Source organism: Pyxicephalus adspersus, chromosome 6, assembly GCF_032062135.1.
Source record: "Pyxicephalus adspersus chromosome 6, UCB_Pads_2.0, whole genome shotgun sequence".
Lineage (NCBI taxonomy): Eukaryota > Metazoa > Chordata > Amphibia > Anura > Pyxicephalidae > Pyxicephalus > Pyxicephalus adspersus.
The window spans coordinates 47,577,498-47,600,963 of NC_092863.1; the positions used below are offsets into that span (position 1 = coordinate 47,577,498).

A 23,466-nucleotide genomic window follows, 5' to 3' on the forward strand; every position below is an offset into this window, starting at 1 on the left:
GTTGTATACTTTGACATGTTAAAATCTTTAATAAAAATTTACATTTAAAAAAATAAAAAAAATAAAATAAAGGTCAATTTTCAGTGGCAGAATGCATGTTGGTCTATACTTAGGAGGAAAAATTATGCAAAAGTCTTCTTGTGACATCATATTTTATTTACCCATTAAAAAAGTAATAGCTAAAGTAAAAGTATAATAAAGCAGCTAACAAAATACATCCATTTTTTATACAAGTGTACTCCTATGCTTAGTTAACCACCATGAAACAGTCAAATGGAAAGAAAGTGCACCACATTACATTCTGCTTGGTGTGCTACCCTGCAATGTAATGTTGTGAAAAGTCTTAAACAAACGACAGTTCGAGATCAGCTTCGATGAGCACAGGAAGTAAAGCATTCTTGCCAGTATTACGCTTGCAATGCCAGGAGAAGAAAATAAAAGAAATGGAATACAGTGGCTCAAATGTTGCATTTAGGTTGACCCAGCATTGTTGCCCTAAGAATGCAGAAGTGTAAGAAGTAATCTGTACAGCTATAAGCACATCATTACAGATTCAATGACTGAGAGAACGTAGCAGGTGCTGAATACACATACGAATGCCCCTTTTGCCATCCATGTGAACTCAACCCTAAATGGTCAATATGAAACATTTATTATATATCTGACTCATAAAGAATGACTATTGAATTGTTCAAAATGGGCAAAGACATTTTTTAAATAAAAAATGGTAACCAATAGGTATGTTACAAAGGTTAGGTAAATGTGCAGCACCATTATGGTAGGTCTAGGGGCCACTAGTTATCCAATGTTTAATTGGGATAAAAGCTCACACTCTCCATGTTGCAGCAGCTGTAAAGGATACCCCTTTTTTGGTATTGTATACCCAGCTTTCCAAATGAATAAGCATTTGTTTAGGGGAATACACTTCCAAAACAGCCACTTCTGAACTGTGGAAAGTGGTCTCTGTTCTTCCCTGACTGTTACCTTTTCGAGAGAGCACATGTATTGAAGATCGGCGCAACAGCAGTACACACAGCAAACATTACCAAAAACATTAGATTACTAGGATTGTGATACAATATACAAACCATGCTTTGAGAGCACATTTGGGAATCATTAGTAAGTACACTGTTATGCCCTTTTTTCTAAAACAACACTGCTAGAGCATATATAAACCCCCAATAGAGATGTATATATTACAACTTATCAGTCCTTTACTGGCAACAATAATTTTATTTAGTAATACTCAAAAGAACACACTTCCTGTCCCTTGGTGGTTACAATGACTTATTTATTGCATCTATGGAGAAATCCATAACTAACTAAAGGGAACACAGCATCTAAGAACTGGCAATCTGCAGTTTAAAAACTAAAAACACCAAAATGCCTAAACAAGGAGAGGGTCCATCTAAGGCTAGACTAAATAATAGCTTACAGATGAAAAAAGCCTTTAATTTATAACACAGTGATGGTAGTAGAATGGCCAAACTATGGTTTTGGTATTTTCCCCATGCTTAGTCTAATAAGCACAATTACATTATCCTTACTGATAGCTGGAGCACAATGAGGAAAAGCATCAGTGGGAAGTCCCTTCTGTGAGCATTACAAAAGTCCTTGTTAGTGGTTGGTTGTTTAGTGGTTTGGTAAAGTGGAAACCTGTACTAATGCAAGATTATTACCTTAGTCGATCTTCTCCTTAACATCTGTATGCAGCTTAATAGAGAATTCCTACATTGGCATTGCAGTTAAAATAAAAAAAATCAGAACATAGTAAAGAGGTGTTGGTGGCAGAGCAGAAATATGTGTTGTCGGGGCATTCTTGACAGAGTTTTGATCATGCGCTACAAGAAGTTATAAACTACAATGATTATTGTTGGTGAGATAAATTGATACCTCCAGTGCAACAAGTTATATAAGCAAGACCCCAAAGACATGAGACAGACCTACCATGCATGCAAATCTAGACCCAGGAGTCAACAGGCTGCGGTTTAGTGTCGCGTGCATCCACCAGATTGACAGTAGGCCTGTTACTCCGGGTAATGTGTTTCTTATTTGAGTCATTCTGCAGCAGCAGAAAAGGAGAAGAAAGAGTAAAACAGATATTAATGCCAGGAAAGGAGCAACACCAGACAAGGCTTTTAAGAAAAGGAATTAGTTTATACAGTGAGGAGTTATAGGGTGGCAAATCAAGCAAAATGAGGAACAAAACAGCAGACTAGGAAACATTTTATAAAATATATCTAGATCAACATTTGTAATTAGGAATTTATCACCCAAGCAATATTACAGTTTTTCCAAAACTGATCTTTATAAACTAAGATTTGTTGTGGAGTGAGCCACAGGTGTTAGGACTTAAAAAGACAACACAATATAAAGACCACTAAATGGAGTTCAGATGTCAGTGATGCAGCAAGCAGTGTCCTAGGAATCATGACTCTGACCAAACTTACAAAAGGTGGTCACACAAAGACTGCCTGCAACGAATTCCAGTGCAATTGTTACACATTCCAGGGAACATGTGAAAAATGGAATATGGGTGCTTTTACAACAGAAGGAGTCCATCCTAATCCTAACTTTACTACCCAGTGAGTCACAGAATGTGCATGCCAGATGGAGTGCACTTTTCTTTCAGACATCCAACCTGGTACAAGTATGTATTCTTTTAAGTCTGAAAAATGTAAAATTTTGTCATGAACACTTGCTCCAGCATAGTGACTTGCTGGTAGTGAGCGATATGAGGATTAGGATGACATCCCTGTAGCCTGCCCCTTTAAAATAGGTCAGCCTTCACTTTAACTCTTTTCTACAAACATTTTTAACTAAAGTCATAATAAAGATAATACGTTAGATATAACATTTTAATGATCAAATGTACAGATGACATTTTAACTGTCTCATGCATGCTGAAACCCTTACTTACTTATAACAATATATTCTTCAGCTCAAGCATCATTTTTTTTAGTCTTTGGTTACCATTTACAGTTTGTAATATGTTATACGGTGGTTTGAACAATGGAAAGAAGGAATTTAGTAAGCCAGAAAGACCAGAAGAAAGCTATTAATGTATGAAGCCATGGTATAAAAAAAATAGTAAGATGAGTTGTACTACTTTGATGTACCACTTTTGGAGTATATGAAATCAATGGACATCTTGCACATAAAAACAAAAAAATACTACAAAAAAGAACAAAGTCACCACTTGATGTCACAAATCCCACATTTCTTCTAAAATGCCTAATTTCGTAGTAGCACTGGAATATTATTCTCATTCATTCAGATACTAATTCAGATTAGGATTACAGGTAACATGCATTGCAACAGCAATTTATTTTTTAGATAATAAATTGCCTCCTGGTGGCCAACGTACAGAATGCATCACAATGCTTGGCTTGCTTTAAAATAGAAATACTTGTACTGTATTTAAAGATTATATTGACTTAGAAATTTGTTAAAAATTAATGCAATTTTGTATAAGCTTCACTTCCTCAGTAAGGTATTGTTTGCATGAACAGAACAAAAGTTCCTACTTGCAAGTAGCAAGACACATTTCACAACAAAATAAAAAGAGGGGATTGATTAATGTCTCCTGACCTAGATAGTCACGTAAAAGCTGGCTTTCTTTTTTATTGAATTTACCCAGAGACTTTAAGCAGTAGCTAGATAAGGAAAATGTGTGTATTTGTGGCTTGGTGCTGCCCCCACCCTTGATGGAGTACATTATATGAAAAGGCCTGTCAATGGATATGGTAAGTTAGTAAGTTATGGAAATGAGTAATTACAAAATCATACATATTAAATAAAGCAGAGGAAATATTTACTGTATGCCGTTTCCAGTACTTGAACACTAACATTTTTGTTTCCTGCCTATGATGTAGTAAACTCCTATAACTCTCTCCTAGCAATAATCTTGTTGTGGACAAAATACCTTCAGGGGCTCCTTTTCTGATAAATCTCCCATATTTTCATTTGACCTGTACTTGCGTTCCTTGTCTCTGTGGTCGATAGTGGAATAACCATCTAATAGAAGAAGAGAAATAAAATTAAGGATTGTCCACAGAAGAAAACAAAAATTCAAAAACAAAAAGATTGTTTAAGGGGTTCCTGTTCCTATTGCCTGTGTCTGAAAAATAATGACCTGTATGAGAACTTTAATGTCTACGCATGTGAGGTGTACAATCCCCACATTCTTGGGTGCCAGAAGTGAATGAACTCCAACACACATGCACAAGAATTACACCACTCCAGACTGTTTGATCAAGATGGACCCCAATTCAGACAACTGGTAAAAATGTTAGTTTAGTAAGATGAAGTGGTGGGGTCAGACAGAGACACAACATTTCTCAAGGTGTCAGACTACACATTAGCTGCTCTCCTATTGCAGTAAAGGGTGGTGAAAGTAATAATTAGTAATATTTTCTGATATGGAAAGCTTATTTTAAAATAATGGTCTGCTTTTTAATCTGACTGGAGTTTTCCTTTAAAAGGAGTCTGTGAGGCCAGAAATATGGAAGCTGCCATCGGAGATAGGAAGTTCTGGGGCTGGAGTCATACTTATCCTTAATTCTCAGTGACATACTGATCCAGTACACACATAAGTAAAGTGTTAGGAGAACTGTAATATTACTTTTACTGGATCATTCAGTTACCAAGCAGTAGGGGGAGAAATGAGGACAACATGAGCCTTGGACTGGCTTTTCCTTTATTTCTGATATTTTGTTTTTATATGTCCAAAAAAAAAAAAAAACAAATAAAATTGGGGTCACTACTCATTGATTTCTTACCAGGACCAAGCTCACCCATGGGGATCATGTCACGGCTTCCAGACTTCTTGTTTGCTGAAATGTAAGAAATGGTTTATTCAGTCAGCCATTTCTACTTTCTATACATTTCAAAAAAATATATTCATTTACAAGTATTTATTATTTATTTGTACTAGATTGCAGTACCCTCTAGCAATGTATATTTGTTCTCACCTTTTACAGCTCATACACTTTCCCCAGATGTGTATATCTGTGACCTTTTTGCCCACACAGTGTCGCCCTAACGGACAGTGGGCAAAGCTTAGTAAAAAAATGGTGGTGCTTTGTGACACCATACCAATAGCACATAAATAAAAGATGTTTGCAAAATGTGTTTATACGTGAAGAATTGGTATGGCTTGAATACACCAGCAAGGTTCTTCTCTGATTAAAGCTCTGTAGTGCAACAGACATATATAAATGTTATTTGAGCCCAATAGAATAAAATGCAGGCCAGAAATGCCAGCACTCATGTCTATGGCTCTCATATATACACCATACACATATTCAGGAGCCACCTCCCCAGAAAAAGTTCTTACTTTGGCTTTTATCCACCAGAGGGAGTGTGCTGTCATCAAATCCAGATTTCCCATTACCTTTTGATCCCTTAGGTAATGTTGATGTAGCAGACTGAAACACAAAACAATAATACTTGTTTTATAAATAAGAATAAACATTCTTTGCTACAATTTTTGTCCTACCATCTAGTAAATTGTCTTTTGAAACTGGTACCAATAACAACACTAACACACACACACCTTTAATAAGACTTTTTAGAAATTGAAACTGATATTTATGTATCCTATATGTTAGAACACTTGGGCTTACATTTATGTACAGAGGCTTAGTTAAGGGTGCCTAGGAAAACTTTAAATAGCAGGTTAAATTGGGAAATGGATGTAAATGACAGAAATCCAACTTTATCTTCATAACTTAATCCATATTCAAATCACATTATTTTTAAATTCCAAATTATGTTTTATGTTTAGATACAAATTATTTTATTTGTAAACCAAAAAGCAAGCCATTCTAATCCTGTGCGGCACTGCAGAATATAATAGCAGTTTCTATGCCATAATACCATTGTAAATGTAGCCTCTGAGAAAACACTGATAGTGGGCCAAATTGTGCTTCGGCTATGAATATCTGGAGGCAAGTCTCCATCTGATAAAGATGCCCGAAAAGCTTATTTGATTCAATGCTCTTCAGTGCAGCACAGTTTATTAAAAGAGGAGCAACAAATAATAATAAACAGCAGCATACTGAATCATTTTACCTTACTGCCATAGCAAGATGTAAATAAGTACCAGACCAACACAGAATTATTGTGCTTATTTTCTACTTTGTAAGATTCTGTCTAAATGGGATAGGTTACCCTAATTTATTTTTAAAATTCTTTAAATAATACATTTGCACAGTAAATAACAGTGACATACTGTAATACATCACGTTTTTAAAATAGAGGCATCAATGGAAGCCACTAGACTATTTGACACAAGTGAAGCTCAGTGATGTTGATGTGGTCTATAGGGTGTACAGAACACAAAAGGCACCATGTGTGCACAGCCCTAGGCTTACAGGCCAAAATTACATGGCACAAATCAACACAGACCTCAACATCCCCTTCTATTTTGTACTGACACAGTATGCATGTACAGCACAGTCACTACTTGGTAACATCAGTTAAGCGGACAGGTCTGTTGTTTTTTCACACAGCCTTTTTGAAATAGGGTGACTTTTCACTAACAAGGTTTATGTGCTACTAGTTTTATTATTTACAATTACTTGGGTTTACAAATTATGCATGAACGCATAATCACAACCCAGAAGATATTAAGTATAGGTATAATGGGGAAATATGGGTTTTTATTTTTCATTGAAGATAAGGTTGAAATTAGTTTAGGCAGAAAACAGACTTTTAGCTGCTCCTACTACCAATAAAGGCAATTTGAGATCCACCAGCGGATGCAGAATCACTACGGGCACCCTCTGTTCCCAAAGCAAGTCAGGAAAGGAAAATGGCAAGTGAACAAAAACATTCCATAGACTAAACAAACATGGATGCAATACATCTTTGCTGGGGCCTAGGTATGACTCTAACTTCACTTTGCCAAATTAGGCACTCTGATCAGTGTGCAATTTACAGATCTTACCTGGAAGTTTGCTTTGTTCCACCCCTCTTTTTGAAGTGCATTGCGAAGTTCTTTGTAGCTCCAAATCATCTGTAGGACATGAGAAGCAGCCTTCACCTCTCTTGGAGACTGACTGAATAGGATGAAAGGAGAAGGTACAAACAGATTTTAAGAAAACTAATATTACACATGTTGAAAAGGTCTGCTATGAAATGATTGTATAACCTTTGTAGGTACACACAAGTAGATATAGATCCAACTCACCACACAGAAAAGATATTTGGAAATTTGTTTCAAATTAGGAAGATCTTACACCAAGAAGTAAATCTACACTAGAGTGAATACATTAATGTTTCCAATGATATATATCACTCTTTTCATACTAAACTGACTGTTTGGACTACAAAGTTTGTGTTCCTACTGCTGGTACCCCATTTAAATATGCAGTTTTAGAATGTAGTCAGATCACCTTGATTTGTTAATAGTGATGAGTTTTTCAATTCCCTGGGTCTGGATGAGAGAGCGGGCATTTTCTGAGCTGTCTGTGACTATTTCATGTATGGTATTCAGCACAGCTACCACAGTGTCTTCTTCCAAGTTCTTGGCAGGACGCTGCTGCCCTCCAGGCAGGTTTCGCACCAGCTGACCCATAGCATAATTGCCTGAAGTAGAAAGAGATGTTATTTTACAAAGCACTGTTGTAATATATTACTAAATCCCTAATACATTACAGACCAGAAACATCTCCAATAAAACACTGCTTATTGATTGATACCTGTTAAAATGGGGGCCACAAATAAAGTGGCTTTTGTTCTGAAAGGTTCTGAAGTACAGAGAATTAGAGGACCACCGAGTGTCAAAGTTGCTTAAGCCCTTGTAAATTAAAATTAATATTCCACCAAAAATACATTAGTCCGTGACATGCCTTGCATTGGGCTGAATTATTGTGACTGAATAACACAACCATTGCAGTTTAAATTACTAAATAAAATATTCACCAATTATGAAACAAAGTTTTCAGAAATTTTTCCATCCTAAGCCCTATTTAAATTTTTTAGACTTTTCGCTCCGGTTTTTATGTTGTTGCTTGGAAACCAGAACATTTCATCTCTGTGAAGTACACAGACAAATGCATCAACATTTCATGCCATGGCTGAAATCTAATTTATTTATTATTTCTTCAACTACAATGTACAGTTTATACATAATATTTACACATGGTCTGGGGAATAAGAAATTGGAATGCTAGGAACTTTTAATGGGAGGATATTCATGGAAGGCATTTAAAAAAAATGAAAATTAACTAAATTAAAATTCAAAGATTTTTTAAATAAATGTTTTAAAAAATGAGAAAAGCATTGAGTAACTCCTGGGTGAGTCAGTTTCATCTATTCCTCAGTATTTATATATGTGGGCCAGTAGTATTGCAAGAGAAGTTTTTGACCACAGTGTGTTTCAACCCATGCAGCAAAGTCTAACTAACCTATAAATACCAGTACCTATTTTTCAACACACCAGGTACAGCCTGAATTAAAGTGATACCACTAAGCAATTTCTAATGCTCTGCGGTAACAAATCAGATCAGTGTCTACTATAGAAAATAACAGCAGAGTCCTAAAGTTTGATGGTGAATGTTGGTAGTACAAGCACAATACAGGCAATATTGGTGGGGACCAAGATAACTATTGTGTCATAAGGGAAACACAATGAGTGCACATTATGAACACACCTAATATAATGACAGATGAATCATACCACTAAATAAACTAACATATTATAATGAAAAGACACTGACCAATTAAGTCCTTGTTGCGTTTGTCCATAGAAAGGTTCCTCAGAGCTATGGCCACAGCTCTAACTACTTTGTCCGAGTCTGATTGAAGCAGCTCCACAAGCACCGGCAGGCCTCTTTCTTTGCGGACTGTAGCACGGATATAGGTTGACCACTGAAAGGCAGAATGTATGTACCTTGTTAGATGTTAAAAGGCCATAGTGTGAAGTAGTGTCAGTGGCTACTCTCTTACTATCTATATGGGTGTATTACATTTTGTTGTGGGACACCTACATGTGGTGTTTATTTAACTATCACTCATTATCTTTTTTGTTGCATATGCTGCTACTCTACCTCAAGCAATATCATTTCTATCATGGTATGGTAGAGCAGAATATGATAAATGATAAATGTGCTACACAGGTTCACGGCTTACTGACAGGAATGGCTACAAACTAGTTATTTATTAAGCAGAGGAGAACACAGGACATGCCTGCAGTAAATGGTGCACAACAGTTAATGAGTGTAATACAACAGTATAACGGTTACTAAATCTGGTGCTTCAATATGGATGGTAAAATACTATGAAGATTGACTTTCCTACAGGGAATCTTAGGGGATGGTAAAACCCCTTTTTGTGACGGTGTCTCATTAAGGAGACTCCTTTCACTTTCTATCCTAAAGACACAATCAGAATGAATGCATATGGAGTCACCAATAATTGGCTGCCTTGCGAGATCACTCTTGGTTTTAGTGATTAATCCTGGCTGCCCATTAAAAACCTCAAACTTACAACTAATAAAAGGGATGTGGGCATATTATTCATCTCTGGAAAATCAAATGTTATTAAGGCCGGAGAAGAGCAATGTATGCAGATTGCACTGATAATTATGTAAATTTACGCTTAGAAAAAAAAATCAATTAATGTTAACACAACTAAAAGTATGACAGACTGCTCCTTCTGCCTGACAATTTCCTCACTCTTCATTTCTCGGAGGGCATCTTTTTATGTGACGGATCATCAAACTGAACCTTCAGCAGTAAAACGCCAGAGCTGAGTAAGTGTAAGGAAAAAAAATGAGCAACTCATGAATATGAAATTAGAAAACCGAATGGGGGGGGGGAGTGCTCGGAGAAAAGCATACCAACAAAAGTATGCTTCCCACTGAAAGAACGTGCCAAATAACTATTTCTAAACAGCAACTCATATGCAGGTAAAATGTAGTTACAGCATACTTGTAAGTCTATCCTAGGTCCATGACCACAACTATATATGGACACATTACACTAATGACATTTAAAAAACTTTTGTTATCTAGAACTGAGCAGTAGGGAGAAACAGGACAACAAAATGGTAGTTGGTAGTTTTCCCAGAAAATGTACATTTTTAAAAGGAACACTATACCAAGAGTGAAAAAAAATCTCTGCCACAAAGTAATCTCTGTTAAATTATTTTTTTACAGTCTGGAACTTTTTGCCTAGGCGACAACCTCACTTACCTTATGTATTGTACTGCTGTCATGGGTTGTTTGAAGGAGAGGAGATAAGGTGACGGGCCCTAAAATGTATATACCAAACCAAAACTTTCTTCATTTTGGATGAGGATAAGGAAGGTGTGTAAGGTTAGACCCCCCCCCCCATTAGGTTTTTACTGCTATCCAAGGCTCAGTTATGGGTATTCATCCTAAATTGTAATTTTAGCAGAGAAAAAGTTGGGGAAACTTTCCAAAAGCAACATAGACAGAAAAAAAAATGATCTTCTTTGGTACAGTGAAAGAAGGCTAGAAACTTGTCAAATTTTCCTCAAGTCCTGTCTGGCGTAACCATTGTCAGCAGGACAGGAAGTAAAGATTAATCTTTTTTTTAAAGCCCTGCATGACAGCAAAAACACAACTAATCATTTGCTGCACTTTCCAAAACATGAAAAGTTTTTTGGCCTTGCACTTAATGCATTCACATACTTCTTGATACTGATAAAGATTCAGAATAGTCGGCAGTTCTAAAAAAGCTCACAGCTGAAAACAGTGTCAGAATAATTTTCTGGTAATGTTACATAAAAACCAACATTGTGATTTAAAACTCTACTCATAAGTACAAGATTGTTAGAAAGTAGGAAGGTCACCATGAAATGCTCCTAAATGAGAGGCTTTGATTTCAAGCCAGTTGCTGCCTACTTACAGTCCAATTGCCAGCACTTAGGTTCTGCAGAGCTCCCGCTGCAGCCTCCAGTGTGTTGTAGTTTTGGCTTTCAGTCAAGATTGAGAGATATAGTCGTACAACCTCTGGCTGGTACAAAAGTTCAAAACCTAAAATAGAAGAAAAGAAAAAGAATTTCTGTCAAAGGAAAGTAATCAAGAACATTTAAAACACAAATACTTTCACCCGAAATGTCCCAAAGAACCTACACTACAAGTGGAAAAAGTAAAAATGCAAAGCAAATTTCTAAACATGTATTTTACTAAGACTAGACTAGTATTAAAGTCCAGCAGTAAATATGGCGTGTGGATGGTGAGCAGAATTAATTATTGTGAGAACTGAGACAGGTTTTGAGTGTCAACTGACACTTTCCCCATGTGAAAATAATAAAAAAAAATAAAAATAAAGGTACCTTTAAAAAACAAAAAAACAAAAACAAAAAAAAAGATTCTAGCAGCTTATCTTCTAGAGCAGAATCAATTAAATCAATTAGGGATGTTTTAAGCACTCATGTAATTTACATAAATGCACCCATTACAGGATTAAAGTAGAATAAATAAATTATATAAGTCTTGTTTTTAAATGACATTACCAAAATTTTAGCCCTACTTTTTTTTTAGGAGTAATACAAAAGCTTACAAAATCCCCCCTCGACCTCCCCACTTCAGCCAAGTTGGTGACATATGGTGACGCTTCCACAAGAGGGCAGTAAAGTCATTCTTCTGTATCATCTCAAGGTCACAGCCAGGGAATCTTATGTACCAAGACAATTGGAATTTCCCAGTGATTTCACTGTCATCGTATAACCCATTGAAGGCAAAATCATTGTCCTTTAATTTTAAATCAACACATAACCAGCAAACTAAACAGGGTTAAAGCATAAGTAACCCTAACTGAATGGCATTAGGTTTGCAAAAGGACTTTGTATTAAACAATTATCATTCTTTGTAGCATCTCACTGCTAATCTGCGCAGATCTCCTGAGTCCTCCTTACAGACACTTTCTGTCTACATACATGCTTTCCACTGATGGCTGCAAGAACAGGTTATCTCAACTGAAAGAATATGTGCCAGGCTGACAATGGAGGAGAAGGCACAGTGTTACAACCTTAGATTAGGAAATGATTGAAAAAGGATTGATCACATTGAACTGATTTTTCAAAAAAGATGAAGGTAATGAAGGCCAAAGCAACACTAACATGATGCTAAGAGGTCTATTTATTAATCCAACCATTCAGGAACTTTTTCAGGAGAATCTTCCAGATATGTGTCTTTAATGGGAGTCATATCTCTACCAGGAATGGCTGTGGCTGAAAGTCAGATTTACACTTTATAAGTAGACCTCTGAATGAGAGTGTTGTCTGCTTCAAGAATGGTTTTAACCCTGCACGGTAGGTCTAGTGTGATGCTGAACAATCTAGACAGATCTGGAAGGACATCACTTGCAACAAAGAAATTCAACTTGGTCTTCCATCAAATGGGTAGTTGTCTGCAAAGTCCCCCTAAATAGCTGGAAAATGGTAACAAAATGTGTTCATTTGTGGTTCATATAGTGCATGTTATGTAACACTATACGTGTAGAATGGTCACTTTATTGCATAGTGATGTAAGGGACACTCAGAGAAACACACAATCCAATGTCCCTGCCATAGTTAAATGTCATTAATGTCATTAATGTAAGTTTTTGGAGAAAGCCAAATAACCTGCCAGTATGTTATTTTGGGACACAGGTGAATACCGGAGTGCTGAGGGGAAACCAACCCAAGCATGGAGAAAATATACAAACTTTATGCAGATAGTGTTCTGGGTAAGGGTCAGACATGGTGGCCTAGTGCTACCAAAAAGCTAGGTAAACATATCAGGTTTATGCCAAATAAAAAATTACAAAATGACCTTCCTTTCTAGTGCTCTATCTTATACTTTACCCAGCTCTAATACCTTTCAGCTGCCTACTTGCTTTGACTAGGTAGAAATCTTCAGTGTATCATAGGGAGCTCATGTTGCCCTGATATTAGCATGTCTCCAGTATTGGAGTATAGTCCTATTCACATATACATGCTACCTCCCAATAAATATATCCTTATGATCAAATCAAGTGCCATTTTGCTTTGCTTGGTGCACATATCTATTTGTCAGTGAGGCATCCCATCTGTGGTGGAGGAAGGTGTGGAGATGTAAGGCAGCACAACAACCTACCTCCTGGAAGGTAACTAATATAGTGTAATGTTTATACCATATTCAACAATGGCAGGTACCATACATTAAACACTACATACATATATAAATATTTTATTTTATCATATGTTCAAAATTAGTGTTGAGTGATGTATAAGGTCCTCTAGGTAAAGTCAGGCTTTTAATCTAGTTATCTGAGTAAATTCAGAGCTATGGTGGTGGAACCTCTGACAACTTTTATTATTTCATTAAAAGATTTACTTTAATAAATAAACTAATTTTGCTGAAACAAAGGATTATTTTGCAAAATATGGCTGGGATACATTAAACCCAATGACAACTATGATATTCATAATATGCCAAAAGTGCTAGTTATCCTTTGCTAGTATTGTTGTCTTTTCACCCATCACAGAGACCTGCCGGTCATTGGCCAACCTTTTACATATTAATTCTTTGTGGTTTATGTAACAGGGAGACAGATGTGTCTTCCTAGAAAGTGGAAGGTATGTCTCTATATTATTGGATGATTTGCTCACAGTATTTTAAACTAGCATCCAGTCATTTACAGGATATTTATGTGAAATATAAGACACAAAAATGTGAATACTGGAATCTATCTCAAATTTTTCCTCAACACAGTTTCCCCTTTCCTTCATCTTTTGCATGACTATTCCCTCCTTTATAACAAAGCACAACTTTATAAAAAGTTAACTTGAGGCTGAAGAAAAATGATAATTAAAACGCAATCTGCACGTACACATCCTGGGAGGCGTAACACTTTATGGCTTGCTGTTTCCCATTCACTCCGTCTGCAAGCAGCCCCCTGCTATTGTTTGTGTATTTAGACAAGGACCCAGAGCCCCAGACCCTGCATTCTTGGGCACGCAGCCACCAAAACAATATTGTTTGCAGCAGGAACTGAGACGCCCTGCAACTCAAAAGGAAGCAAATGGGTTAACATACCAGCTGTTAAATAATTTAAATCCAAATAACATAGGGTTCATAGCTAGAACATGATTTAATGGTCCTTTATCTAATGCTTACTAGCACTGTAAACTGTGGCAACTCTGAGCCCTCTCCTCCAACACAGCTACCACATCCAGCTCACTCACTGCCCACTCCTCTGTACAAGAAGCATCCGTCCTTCTTCAACAATCAGAATGGGTGATTAGGAAGGATCACAGTAGTCTCCAGACAGCACAAGGAGCATTAGGCACCTTTGTTTCCAGAAGTATTAATATATCACTAATAATTCATGCTGAAAGGAAACCAGTTTTGCTGTCTAGTGGGTCCAAAAAATGTAGCAAGCAAAAATAAAAGCATAAAGCCTATTCTCAGGATGAAATGAAGCCTCCTTTGCTATCCCTCCAGTATACTAAAATTTTAATTCCTTGCAGTTCTAGGAATATGTGCACAATGTGCAGATTTTTTAAATAAAGAATATCATTTTAGATCTTTTCACATTTAAGTAGCAAAGTATCTGAAATTACCTTGATATCAGCCATCTTTATCCCCTGCACAACAATGAGACCAGGAGGGTCAACATTGAGCCTCAGTCAGGCCCTGCTCAAGTGTTAAAACTGTGACCATGTGGCCGGGAAACAAGTGTGAGAAGGGTCGGTGCTGCTGTTACTGTTCAATCAGAAATCTGGGATTTGCGCTTGACCAAGATTTGGCTTTGCAGAAGATGATAACTGCTGTCTGAAGGGGTGATTTGGCAGCGAAAACATTTCCTACATATTTCATCTGTGCATTTACGTGATTGATTGGCATTCAGCTAAAAATATGCTAGGTGAATATTGTCCTGATCATGCAAGCTCATGCAATGCTTTAGAACTAACCTGCAAACTAGAATTGGCATTTCCCACAGTGACAGTGTCATTGTGCTCTTCAGAAGCACAGTAGGCATGCTGATGTTAGCATATAGGATGTTGATTTTCTCAATAATACTCATAAATAATTCATAGCTGCTGGCAGAATGGCTAACTTTGCAGGTACAAGAGAAGGTGCAGAAAAAAATGCTGCAACATATACATAATAGGCCTCATAAATAGACGTCTAAAAGAAGAATCATCTATATTCACTGCTGGAGGATGCATATCCTGAAGGGGGGGGGGGGTATGTTATCCAAAGCTTGACTGTCCTCTAATACAGCGGTCCCAAACCACCGGGCCGCGGCGGTGTTTTCAGTGGGCCGCGAGTATTTCTCTCTGTGCACCCCCCCGGTCCTCAGAGAAATTTCCTTCCGTGAAACCGGTCCCTGGGGCCAAAAAGGTTGGGGACCGCCGCTCTAATACTTCCAAATGTAGCAAGAATTAAAGGGGTTGTGTCCTATAAATACTTCCTTCTGTTTATTCCTGTACTTTGGCAAACACTAAGGCAGCCTGCAGAAATTGGCAAAAACGCTCAACTTCTTGGCATAGTATTTCTATAAAATATGCTCTGTCCTAGGTTAGAGAGATTACAAACACAAGGACACAAGGTTACAAATGTTACAAGGTATATATTATAGGAGGCGTGTGTTACATTTACACAAAGACCATTCCTTTGTCTGACAGATATGAGTGCTTCCATATCTGGTTTTCACTAATGACAAAACAGCACCAGGAAACGTAATATTTTGTTTATTTTATTTAATCTTAAGCTTTAAATGGGAAGTCAAAAAACTCATGAATTGATAAGGGTAGGATCACATTGCTCCAAGATCCCAGCGTATACAGAAAAACATTGCTGAATCTGGGAAGGAGTGTGTCCACTCCTAGCTGGTTGTCCTGAAAAAAAAAAAAACATTGAGTACTTTTTGGTCACAAGACTTTGAATTTATGCTGTGCAGCATAAGATAAATTCTAATAAATCACCATAGCGGTAATCTACTATGCAGCCATCTTCTGCAGGTGAGACAGGTAAGAGCTGCTAAGCCTTGGAACAGAATGCAGATCTGTGACATCCCCTCTCTTCCTCTGTACACACAATGCAGAAATGTTCAGTAACAGAAGCCAAATTAAACAACTCCTGGGCAGACTGCTGGACTGCAGTTACTGACAGCTTTTGGTTCCAGCACTAAAACTGACTGAGACCTGCAAAAGTTGCTGGAAATAAGTGATAGGCACCACTGTTATAATGTATATGTTAACCTGATCAGTAAAATCTTATGAGCTTTAACACGTTATTATTTTAAAAGTCATTTTTACCATTGTTAAATCTGCAGATTTTTTAAAGCAAGAACTGACACCCTTTTGACAGTTTTCATGTAGTTTTTATGTGTGTAAAAATTGTGCATTTTGGGTGGCCCAGTTGCCATTAACAAGTCCCACATAGTGTCATGCATCCTAAATTTGGAAAACCACAATTTATTACAATAGCTAATGTATACACAAGCAATAATGTAATAACACATAAGTGTAAACAGGCTTCAAAAGTGTACACCGAAATGTTGCCATAAAGATCCCTGTAAAAAAATGATGTCCCAGTGCTCCTGTGTTATCATCCCAGTAACATTTTTTTTGTTTAGTTTTTGACAAACTACAAATGGCTACAATAAAAGAAGTTTATGTCCCCACCTATTGCACAATCTCCTATAAGTCCTAATATTTAAACGTGCCCTCTCAGTACAGGAGATACAAAACAAGCAGCACAATTCCCCTTCTTCATTTTTGTCAATTTTTCAGGAAAGGGATATATTTGTTATGTTTTTTTCCTTTTTGGGCCCAGGAGACAGGTCTAACCCCCTTAATAAATTACTTAGACGTGCTCCACCTCTCAAAAAGGCAATCTCAACTAACTAGGATTTTCATAAGGGACTGATTTGATTACTCCTGTACCACAAAAGAATTAGCCTAATGGCTAGTGCACTTCCCAAATTTAACAATTACTCAATTACCGAGAGTATATTGTTTCTCCTGGAAAACCATCCCAGCTGCTTCCTATAGATAAATGCTTTCCAACTATTTCACCATAGCTATGTATCTCCCTTAAAAGCACACCATATGGGTCTATCCACAACAGATACTTGTTTTAAATATAATACTCCTAGATCTCTATCTCAACTTCTGGGGCTGCAAATTGATTTGTATTTTCTGGAGACAGGTAGTTCATTACATTCGTACACACCTTTTTTACCAATATTCCGTTCTCACCTGAATGGGAGGTGGAAAGCAGTACTGGAAACAATGGTGTTTGATTCTCTAGAGGAGTCAGAGGTTTGGGCCTAATACTCTTGGCTATTGGCAGGAAGACATGGAAATTGGTTATTACCTACCCCACCAACTATGGGCTTGTTTCTAACCAGTTTACAATTTTCATTCTGTATGGAATGGATGGAAACTTCTCTACAAAACAGAGGACAGGACTTTGAAAGCAAAGTGGGTTATCTTCGCCAGTGCCACCACCAGTTGATGATGCTTCTCCAGAAAGTATTACAGTGTAGAAGAAGACGACAACCATCTAAGTCCAGTGTTTTTCAACCTTTTTGAGCCATGACACATTTTTTTCATTGAAAAAATCCTGCGTCACACCACAATTCAAAAATGTTACAAAATTAAATTTTGTAGCTAATTCCTATGTCTTCAAGAATAAACAAGGCAATTAAGCTACCTACTGCCACCCACTGACATGGAAGAGTATTACATTACTCTGCCAGTCACTACAGCACAGACACTCCACAATGGTATTTGGTATCACCACCCTAAATAGCCTCAGTTTCTTCTGCTGGAACACTCTTTCACATTATAATAAATTTAGAAAATGATTCTTGCTCTTTAAATACTACGATAATTTGTGGAAACATTGTGGCTGCAATTATAAAACACTACGGTTTCCTTAACATTTACAATACAAGAACACATCTGTCATGAAGACTTGGTAATTCCTCAAGCAATCCCTGCAGAAAGGTGTAAAAAAAATCCTCCATTGCTATCACACCACTAAAAACCACCACATTACATGAATGGGACAGACAGTGCTGGAGATGTGTAACGTGGATAAAGACACAAGGACATTATTCACCTGGATAACAGAACTCAGGGCCAGGCTTACAGGGACAACAATACCTCTAGCATCAGTCAGTGGGCTCTCTTCAACACAAAGTAACTATAGCTACTGCATCAGCACCCGTAAAAAGCTAGGAAATAAGAAGCTGTTCAAATAGTTCATAGAATTCACCAAATACACAAGTTGATGAAACCACAGTGAACATAACAGATAGAAGTAAAATTAAGTTATTCTCGATTCCATTCAATAATAGCTAAACAGACACCTGTTTACACAAATAACTGCTTACAGTACATAAAAATGTACTGCCTGTTTTCTTTATACATTACAGTCTGAATCATCTGAGTTCAGGCTGGAATCCCCCAATGGAAATGTTGCTCATGTTATATGCTTATAAAATCTGATTCAGGTAGCCTGATTCAAACAGGGAATAAATCATCCTCCAGATAGACCACGCACTTACTGCAGTTCATTTGGGCTAAAAAACAGAGCAATCTTCTCTGACATCTTCACTGAAAACAATTACAAATACACGCACTTACTGGTCACTTTATTGGTTACACCTTGCTAGTACTGGTGTAATTCTTCATGCCTTACATTTAAGGTGCTGGAAACATTCTTTAGGGATTTTGACCAAACCCAGCAGTTCAGCAGTTTTTGAAACGCTTAGCATGGGTGTTGGTGCCAGGCAGGCTGGTCTATGTAAGTCACCCCATTACCTTTCTTTCTCATTCTGATGTGGTGAGACCTTGAGCAGGTCATTCTGACAATGTATGCTTGCTTAAATGCATTGAGCTGCTGTCATGTGATTGGCTGATGAGATATTTTCGTAACAAGCAGCTGAACAGGTGTAATAATAAAGTGGCTGGGGAGTGTAAATACTTATGCAGCGCTCTTTACCTCTCAGTTTAGAAAAAATGATGTTCTGGCATCAAAAATAAAGAGAATTATGAAAATATGCTCATTAAAGTAATGTGGCTGTGACACAAAAAAAGAAAAAATAGGTGTGCAGCTGCAAGCTTCAAAAGGTTTTCCACCTCCAACTTCAAAGGCAGCATATTCTGTGCTTAAATATGCAAGGCCTCGGTGCTTTGCTTTCCCTTGCTGGTAGTTATATCATGCTAATGCCAGCTTGATTGAACATCTGTGGAGCATTGCATTTTAACTGCCTGACCAGGTTGTAAGTTACAACCGCCAACATGCAATTCTGTTTTTATGGCCCCACCCAAAAGACCAATAGAATATATAGTAAAAACTGGATCTCTGGCACTTGAAACTGTTTTTTAAAGAATGCCGCTGTAACTTAAAGAACAAGACAAGATTAGACAGAAAAGCTTAACATAAATGATAAGTCCAAAGTGACTAAAGCTCTAAGCTTTCATACTCTGGAATTGCCACTTGGGAATAATCTGAGTTGGGACAAACAGTGGGTATAAAATATATAAATATATATAGCAATGTGTTTACCAGCATAATGAGAAAATACTTTACCTCTCATAAGTAATTTGTAAGATAAATAATGTACAACACTTTCATCCCTATGTACCACAAAGAAAATATTTGTTGTTACCCACAATCATCTCTCAAAAAAATTTACCTAACAAAAGTTAATTTGAATTAAAATATCATGGACAAAAATTGATGGGATACTTTAACCAAATACTTTGGTGCACAATCTATGTACACAACCCCTGCAAACTATTACTTCCTGTAGCTTTCTTTTGGTGTTTTTCATTGTTTCAATATTTTTTGATTGATAAACAAATTTTGTAACATATATTTACAACAAATAAAAAGTAAACGTTTCAGAGGGTAGTAACAGCAATTCGTTATGCTCTAGCTGGAGCTTGTAGAAGGTCATGAGAAGGAAACGCAAAATATAACTTAGCGGTTGTTCATACCTGGGTTTTTTTTCCAAGCATAAACCGCTCAAAAAAACTTTTACCATTGGAACGAATGGGTCTATTCATTATCCTTAATTTGACAGACTTTAGAATTTCTGGATGCTCAATGCAGCATTCAGGGGCAGTTTGCCACCTCTGCCACCTCATTAGACAGTTTTTTGTAGGTTTTTTTTTTTTTTTTTTAAAGTCTAGGCTTTAAAAAAGAAAAAAAAAGTCTAAAAGTAGCTAAATAGGAAGTTTGCAAAAGTCTGCAAAAATAGGCCTGAAAAATCCTGGATGCCTAACTGTGCCTAGTAGGCCTCAAAGAGGCCTGCATTTTTTTTACTGCAGGTCTGAACTAGCCTTTAGGGTACATGTGATAGAAACCTCTCTAAACATACAAGTCATGACCAAAACATTGTACCAATATTCCCAATAAGCAACTTGGACACAGGTGGAGGGGTGATGATCTGGGTATGTTTTGCAGCCATAGAACTTGGACACCTTGCAGTTATTGAGTAGACAACAAACTCCCTTGTAAATGTGAGACTGTCTGTACAGCAAACGTTGCCTGAAATTGGGTCATACAACAGGACAATTGTTTCATCACACTAGTAAATCTAAAACAGAACAATCCAAAAAGAAAATATTAAAGGTATTGGAACGGCCTCTGCTCAAAGTCCAGACCTGAACCTGCTTCAAATGCTGTGGCACAACTTTAAGAAAGCTGTGGATAAAGAATGCTTGCAAACCTCAACAAATCAAAGCAACATTGTAAAGTCGAGTGGGCCAAAATTCCACAATGATGAGGCAGACTAATGAATGAAAACAGAAAACCATTACTTCAAGGTATTGCTGCTAAAGGTAGTTCTACTAGCTATCGATTAATGGGTTGTACCTGATTCATGACAAAATAGAACCTCAAAAGGAGGAAGGGTTGGCAGCAACTCCAAAAAAAAAAACCAAAATAACCAATTAGAGGCTCTACAATTAATGAACACAGTAAACAAACTCTGATGGTAAATGTTGATGGTGCTCCTAAAACTCCTAGGATAGTAAACTACGCACCACAATATGGTCACTGACCTAAACTAAGTTTAGATAAGCTTTTCTCTTGCAGCACTGCCAAATGAAACTTAGACATGTCTTCACTGATTACATGTATACAATCACTTCTGGACAGTGAGCAAAAGTTTACATTTTTTTCCTATGGTCACATTTTGCATGATTAATATCAGAGGAAAATATGTTGGTCTGTTGCAATAACTGTTCATTACTTGTGGAGAGCCAATATAAAAGTGCAAAGTGAACTCTAAGCCACCAGAGAAGAAGAACAAAAGGTTTGAAATGTAAAAGCCTGTGTATAGAGAAAAGACCCACTAGGGAAATAACATAGGTAACCAGTCATCTTACAGCATGTCAGCAGTGTATACCATATTGCTATGAATTATGAATAATGTACAAGATAAATGTTATACTCCTGACAAATAGTACTTAATGTTCCTTAAGGGAATTTGCCATGATAATGTAATGGCAGCCTGTTTACATTTATAGTGACACTAGGGAATAGATACTCAGGAGAAGAAGCTAATTTATCTGTATATTTACAGGTTGATTATTTCTTTTTAAAATGAATCACATTCACATAATAAATATATTGTAAATGTATAATGTAGTACAACTAATACAAAGTAAAATGTAATACAATCTCTAACCATAATGCAGGATTTTCCCAAGTAGCCAGCCATGTCACACACACACAGTGTGTGTGTATATATATATATATATATATATATATATATATATATATATATATATATATATTTTTTTTTTTTTTTCCACTCAAATGAGCAGTGTGTTCAAATTTTTTTTGAATGTACTCCAATTATCCTTTATTTTTATTGACTAAAATAGATCATTATGGAGTGTAGAATTTCATTTTTTAATTGTGCTTTCATCTTTGTTTCTTTCATCCTATTGAATACTAATTCAGGACTTTTTCTTCAGCACATTGCCCTTTGGGGAAGGAACTTTCCTGTTAATCATATATTGCAAGTCGCAAGGATCCAATGATTAAAATATATAAATACAAATATATTTTTGTAAACAAGTGTTAACAGCTCATTCACCATCTTTTGCACATGCTACTTGCTTAATTAAAGGGAAGTGTTTTCCTAGTGATAATAAAAAATAAATAAAGTAAATGTTTTTACAGTTGCTACATTTTTCAAGGTCTGTTGTGGGTGAAAAACTGCTAAAAACTTCCAGCTGTTTAGCTGATGAGCTTGCATTAACTGTAAATTTCTGTGGAATTCTATCTTTCTGATGCAAGGAGAAACACTAGCACTTTAGAAAATGTCATTAAGCACTATCGGGCACCATGAGCTTTGGGCAATACACTGTGGGGCGCCTGGCAGGGCTGAAGAGGCTTGAAAGGCCATCCTGCAGATTGCAAGCACAGAAAAAGAGCAGCCACAGTCCATTCTAGCTATGTTCTGTCCCTGCAGCAGCCTCTCTGTGATTTAAGGATTATTTTTAGAAGGAAATTCTTGTGGTTAAAACCATTCAGCAAGGAACGAGCAATAACACTAAAAGACCTTTCCATAGTTATGTCAGACATCTTAATCCATGGCTTTTCTTGCTTTGTAAATATATTTGGGAACAGGAAAGACTGGACACAAATCCTCAAATTATGTGTTGTTGTACTGTCAAGGCTGTTTTAAGGAGCCCTTCACCAATCCACATCTCAGTTCAGAAACAATTTACAAAGTAAACTTTGTATGCAAAATGGTAACACAACATAATGCAACCTTTAATGAAAAGCTGTTTTCTGTACATTATTTATATTTTATTAAATGACGTTCTTCGAGAAAAAAAAGCAATCTTTACACCTTTGAAATAAAAGCATGTGAAATTTCGGCCCCCACTTCTGAACATTCCTTTACAGCAGCATGTAATAGTTGATACTTTAAACAACATCCACCCACCGCCATCTCCACAACCTTGAATATTTTGCTACCTAGGAACTTACTATTAAGAACTTCGATAAACAAAGTAAGTACCCAGTTGACACACTGTATTTACAGTGCATCAACCACTGTTGCTGTGTCCTATATGATGCAAACAACTTCCACAGTCATTTTCCTCAAAAGGAGAAAGTTACTGCAGAGCTCTTCTACTTTGAAAACCAAATCCAAACTCCCAGGAACTTTAAGGCAGTGTGTAAATACAATGTTGTTTCCTACTGAGTAGAACTGATTTGTGGTATTCCTTAATATATTAGGTAATAATGTGTGCTGTATAGAAGAGGAGCTGACACTAACATCTTAGCTGTCTGTAAAAGTTTAGATAATAATAAATAAATAAATAAATAAATAAAAAAGAAGCATTCCATTGTGGCTTTCCCTGCCACCCTTCCAATGAGAATAAGCTATTCGTTAGCCCCTAGATGGTGTCCTGAATATATCAAGTATATGATAAGAAAAATCAACAGAGGAAGTAACGGAGATGCAGGGAATGCAA

The 23,466-nt window shown here is 36.7% G+C and overlaps 1 protein-coding gene across 1 annotated transcript in view; it reads right to left on the minus strand.

Annotated features, from left to right (window-relative positions):
* ARVCF (ARVCF delta catenin family member) overlaps positions 1-23,466 on the minus strand; it is a 372,226-nt gene that overhangs the window by 6,164 nt on the left and 342,596 nt on the right. The window contains exons 15-22 of the mRNA XM_072413926.1: positions 10,881-11,008; positions 8,727-8,877; positions 7,401-7,593; positions 6,953-7,064; positions 5,339-5,429; positions 4,782-4,835; positions 3,926-4,017; positions 1,948-2,062 (exon numbers count right to left, since the gene is read on the minus strand). Coding sequence (XP_072270027.1) covers positions 1,961-2,062; positions 3,926-4,017; positions 4,782-4,835; positions 5,339-5,429; positions 6,953-7,064; positions 7,401-7,593; positions 8,727-8,877; positions 10,881-11,008 — 923 coding nt within the window. The 3' untranslated portion in view covers positions 1,948-1,960. The remainder of the gene's footprint in view (positions 1-1,947; positions 2,063-3,925; positions 4,018-4,781; positions 4,836-5,338; positions 5,430-6,952; positions 7,065-7,400; positions 7,594-8,726; positions 8,878-10,880; positions 11,009-23,466) is intronic.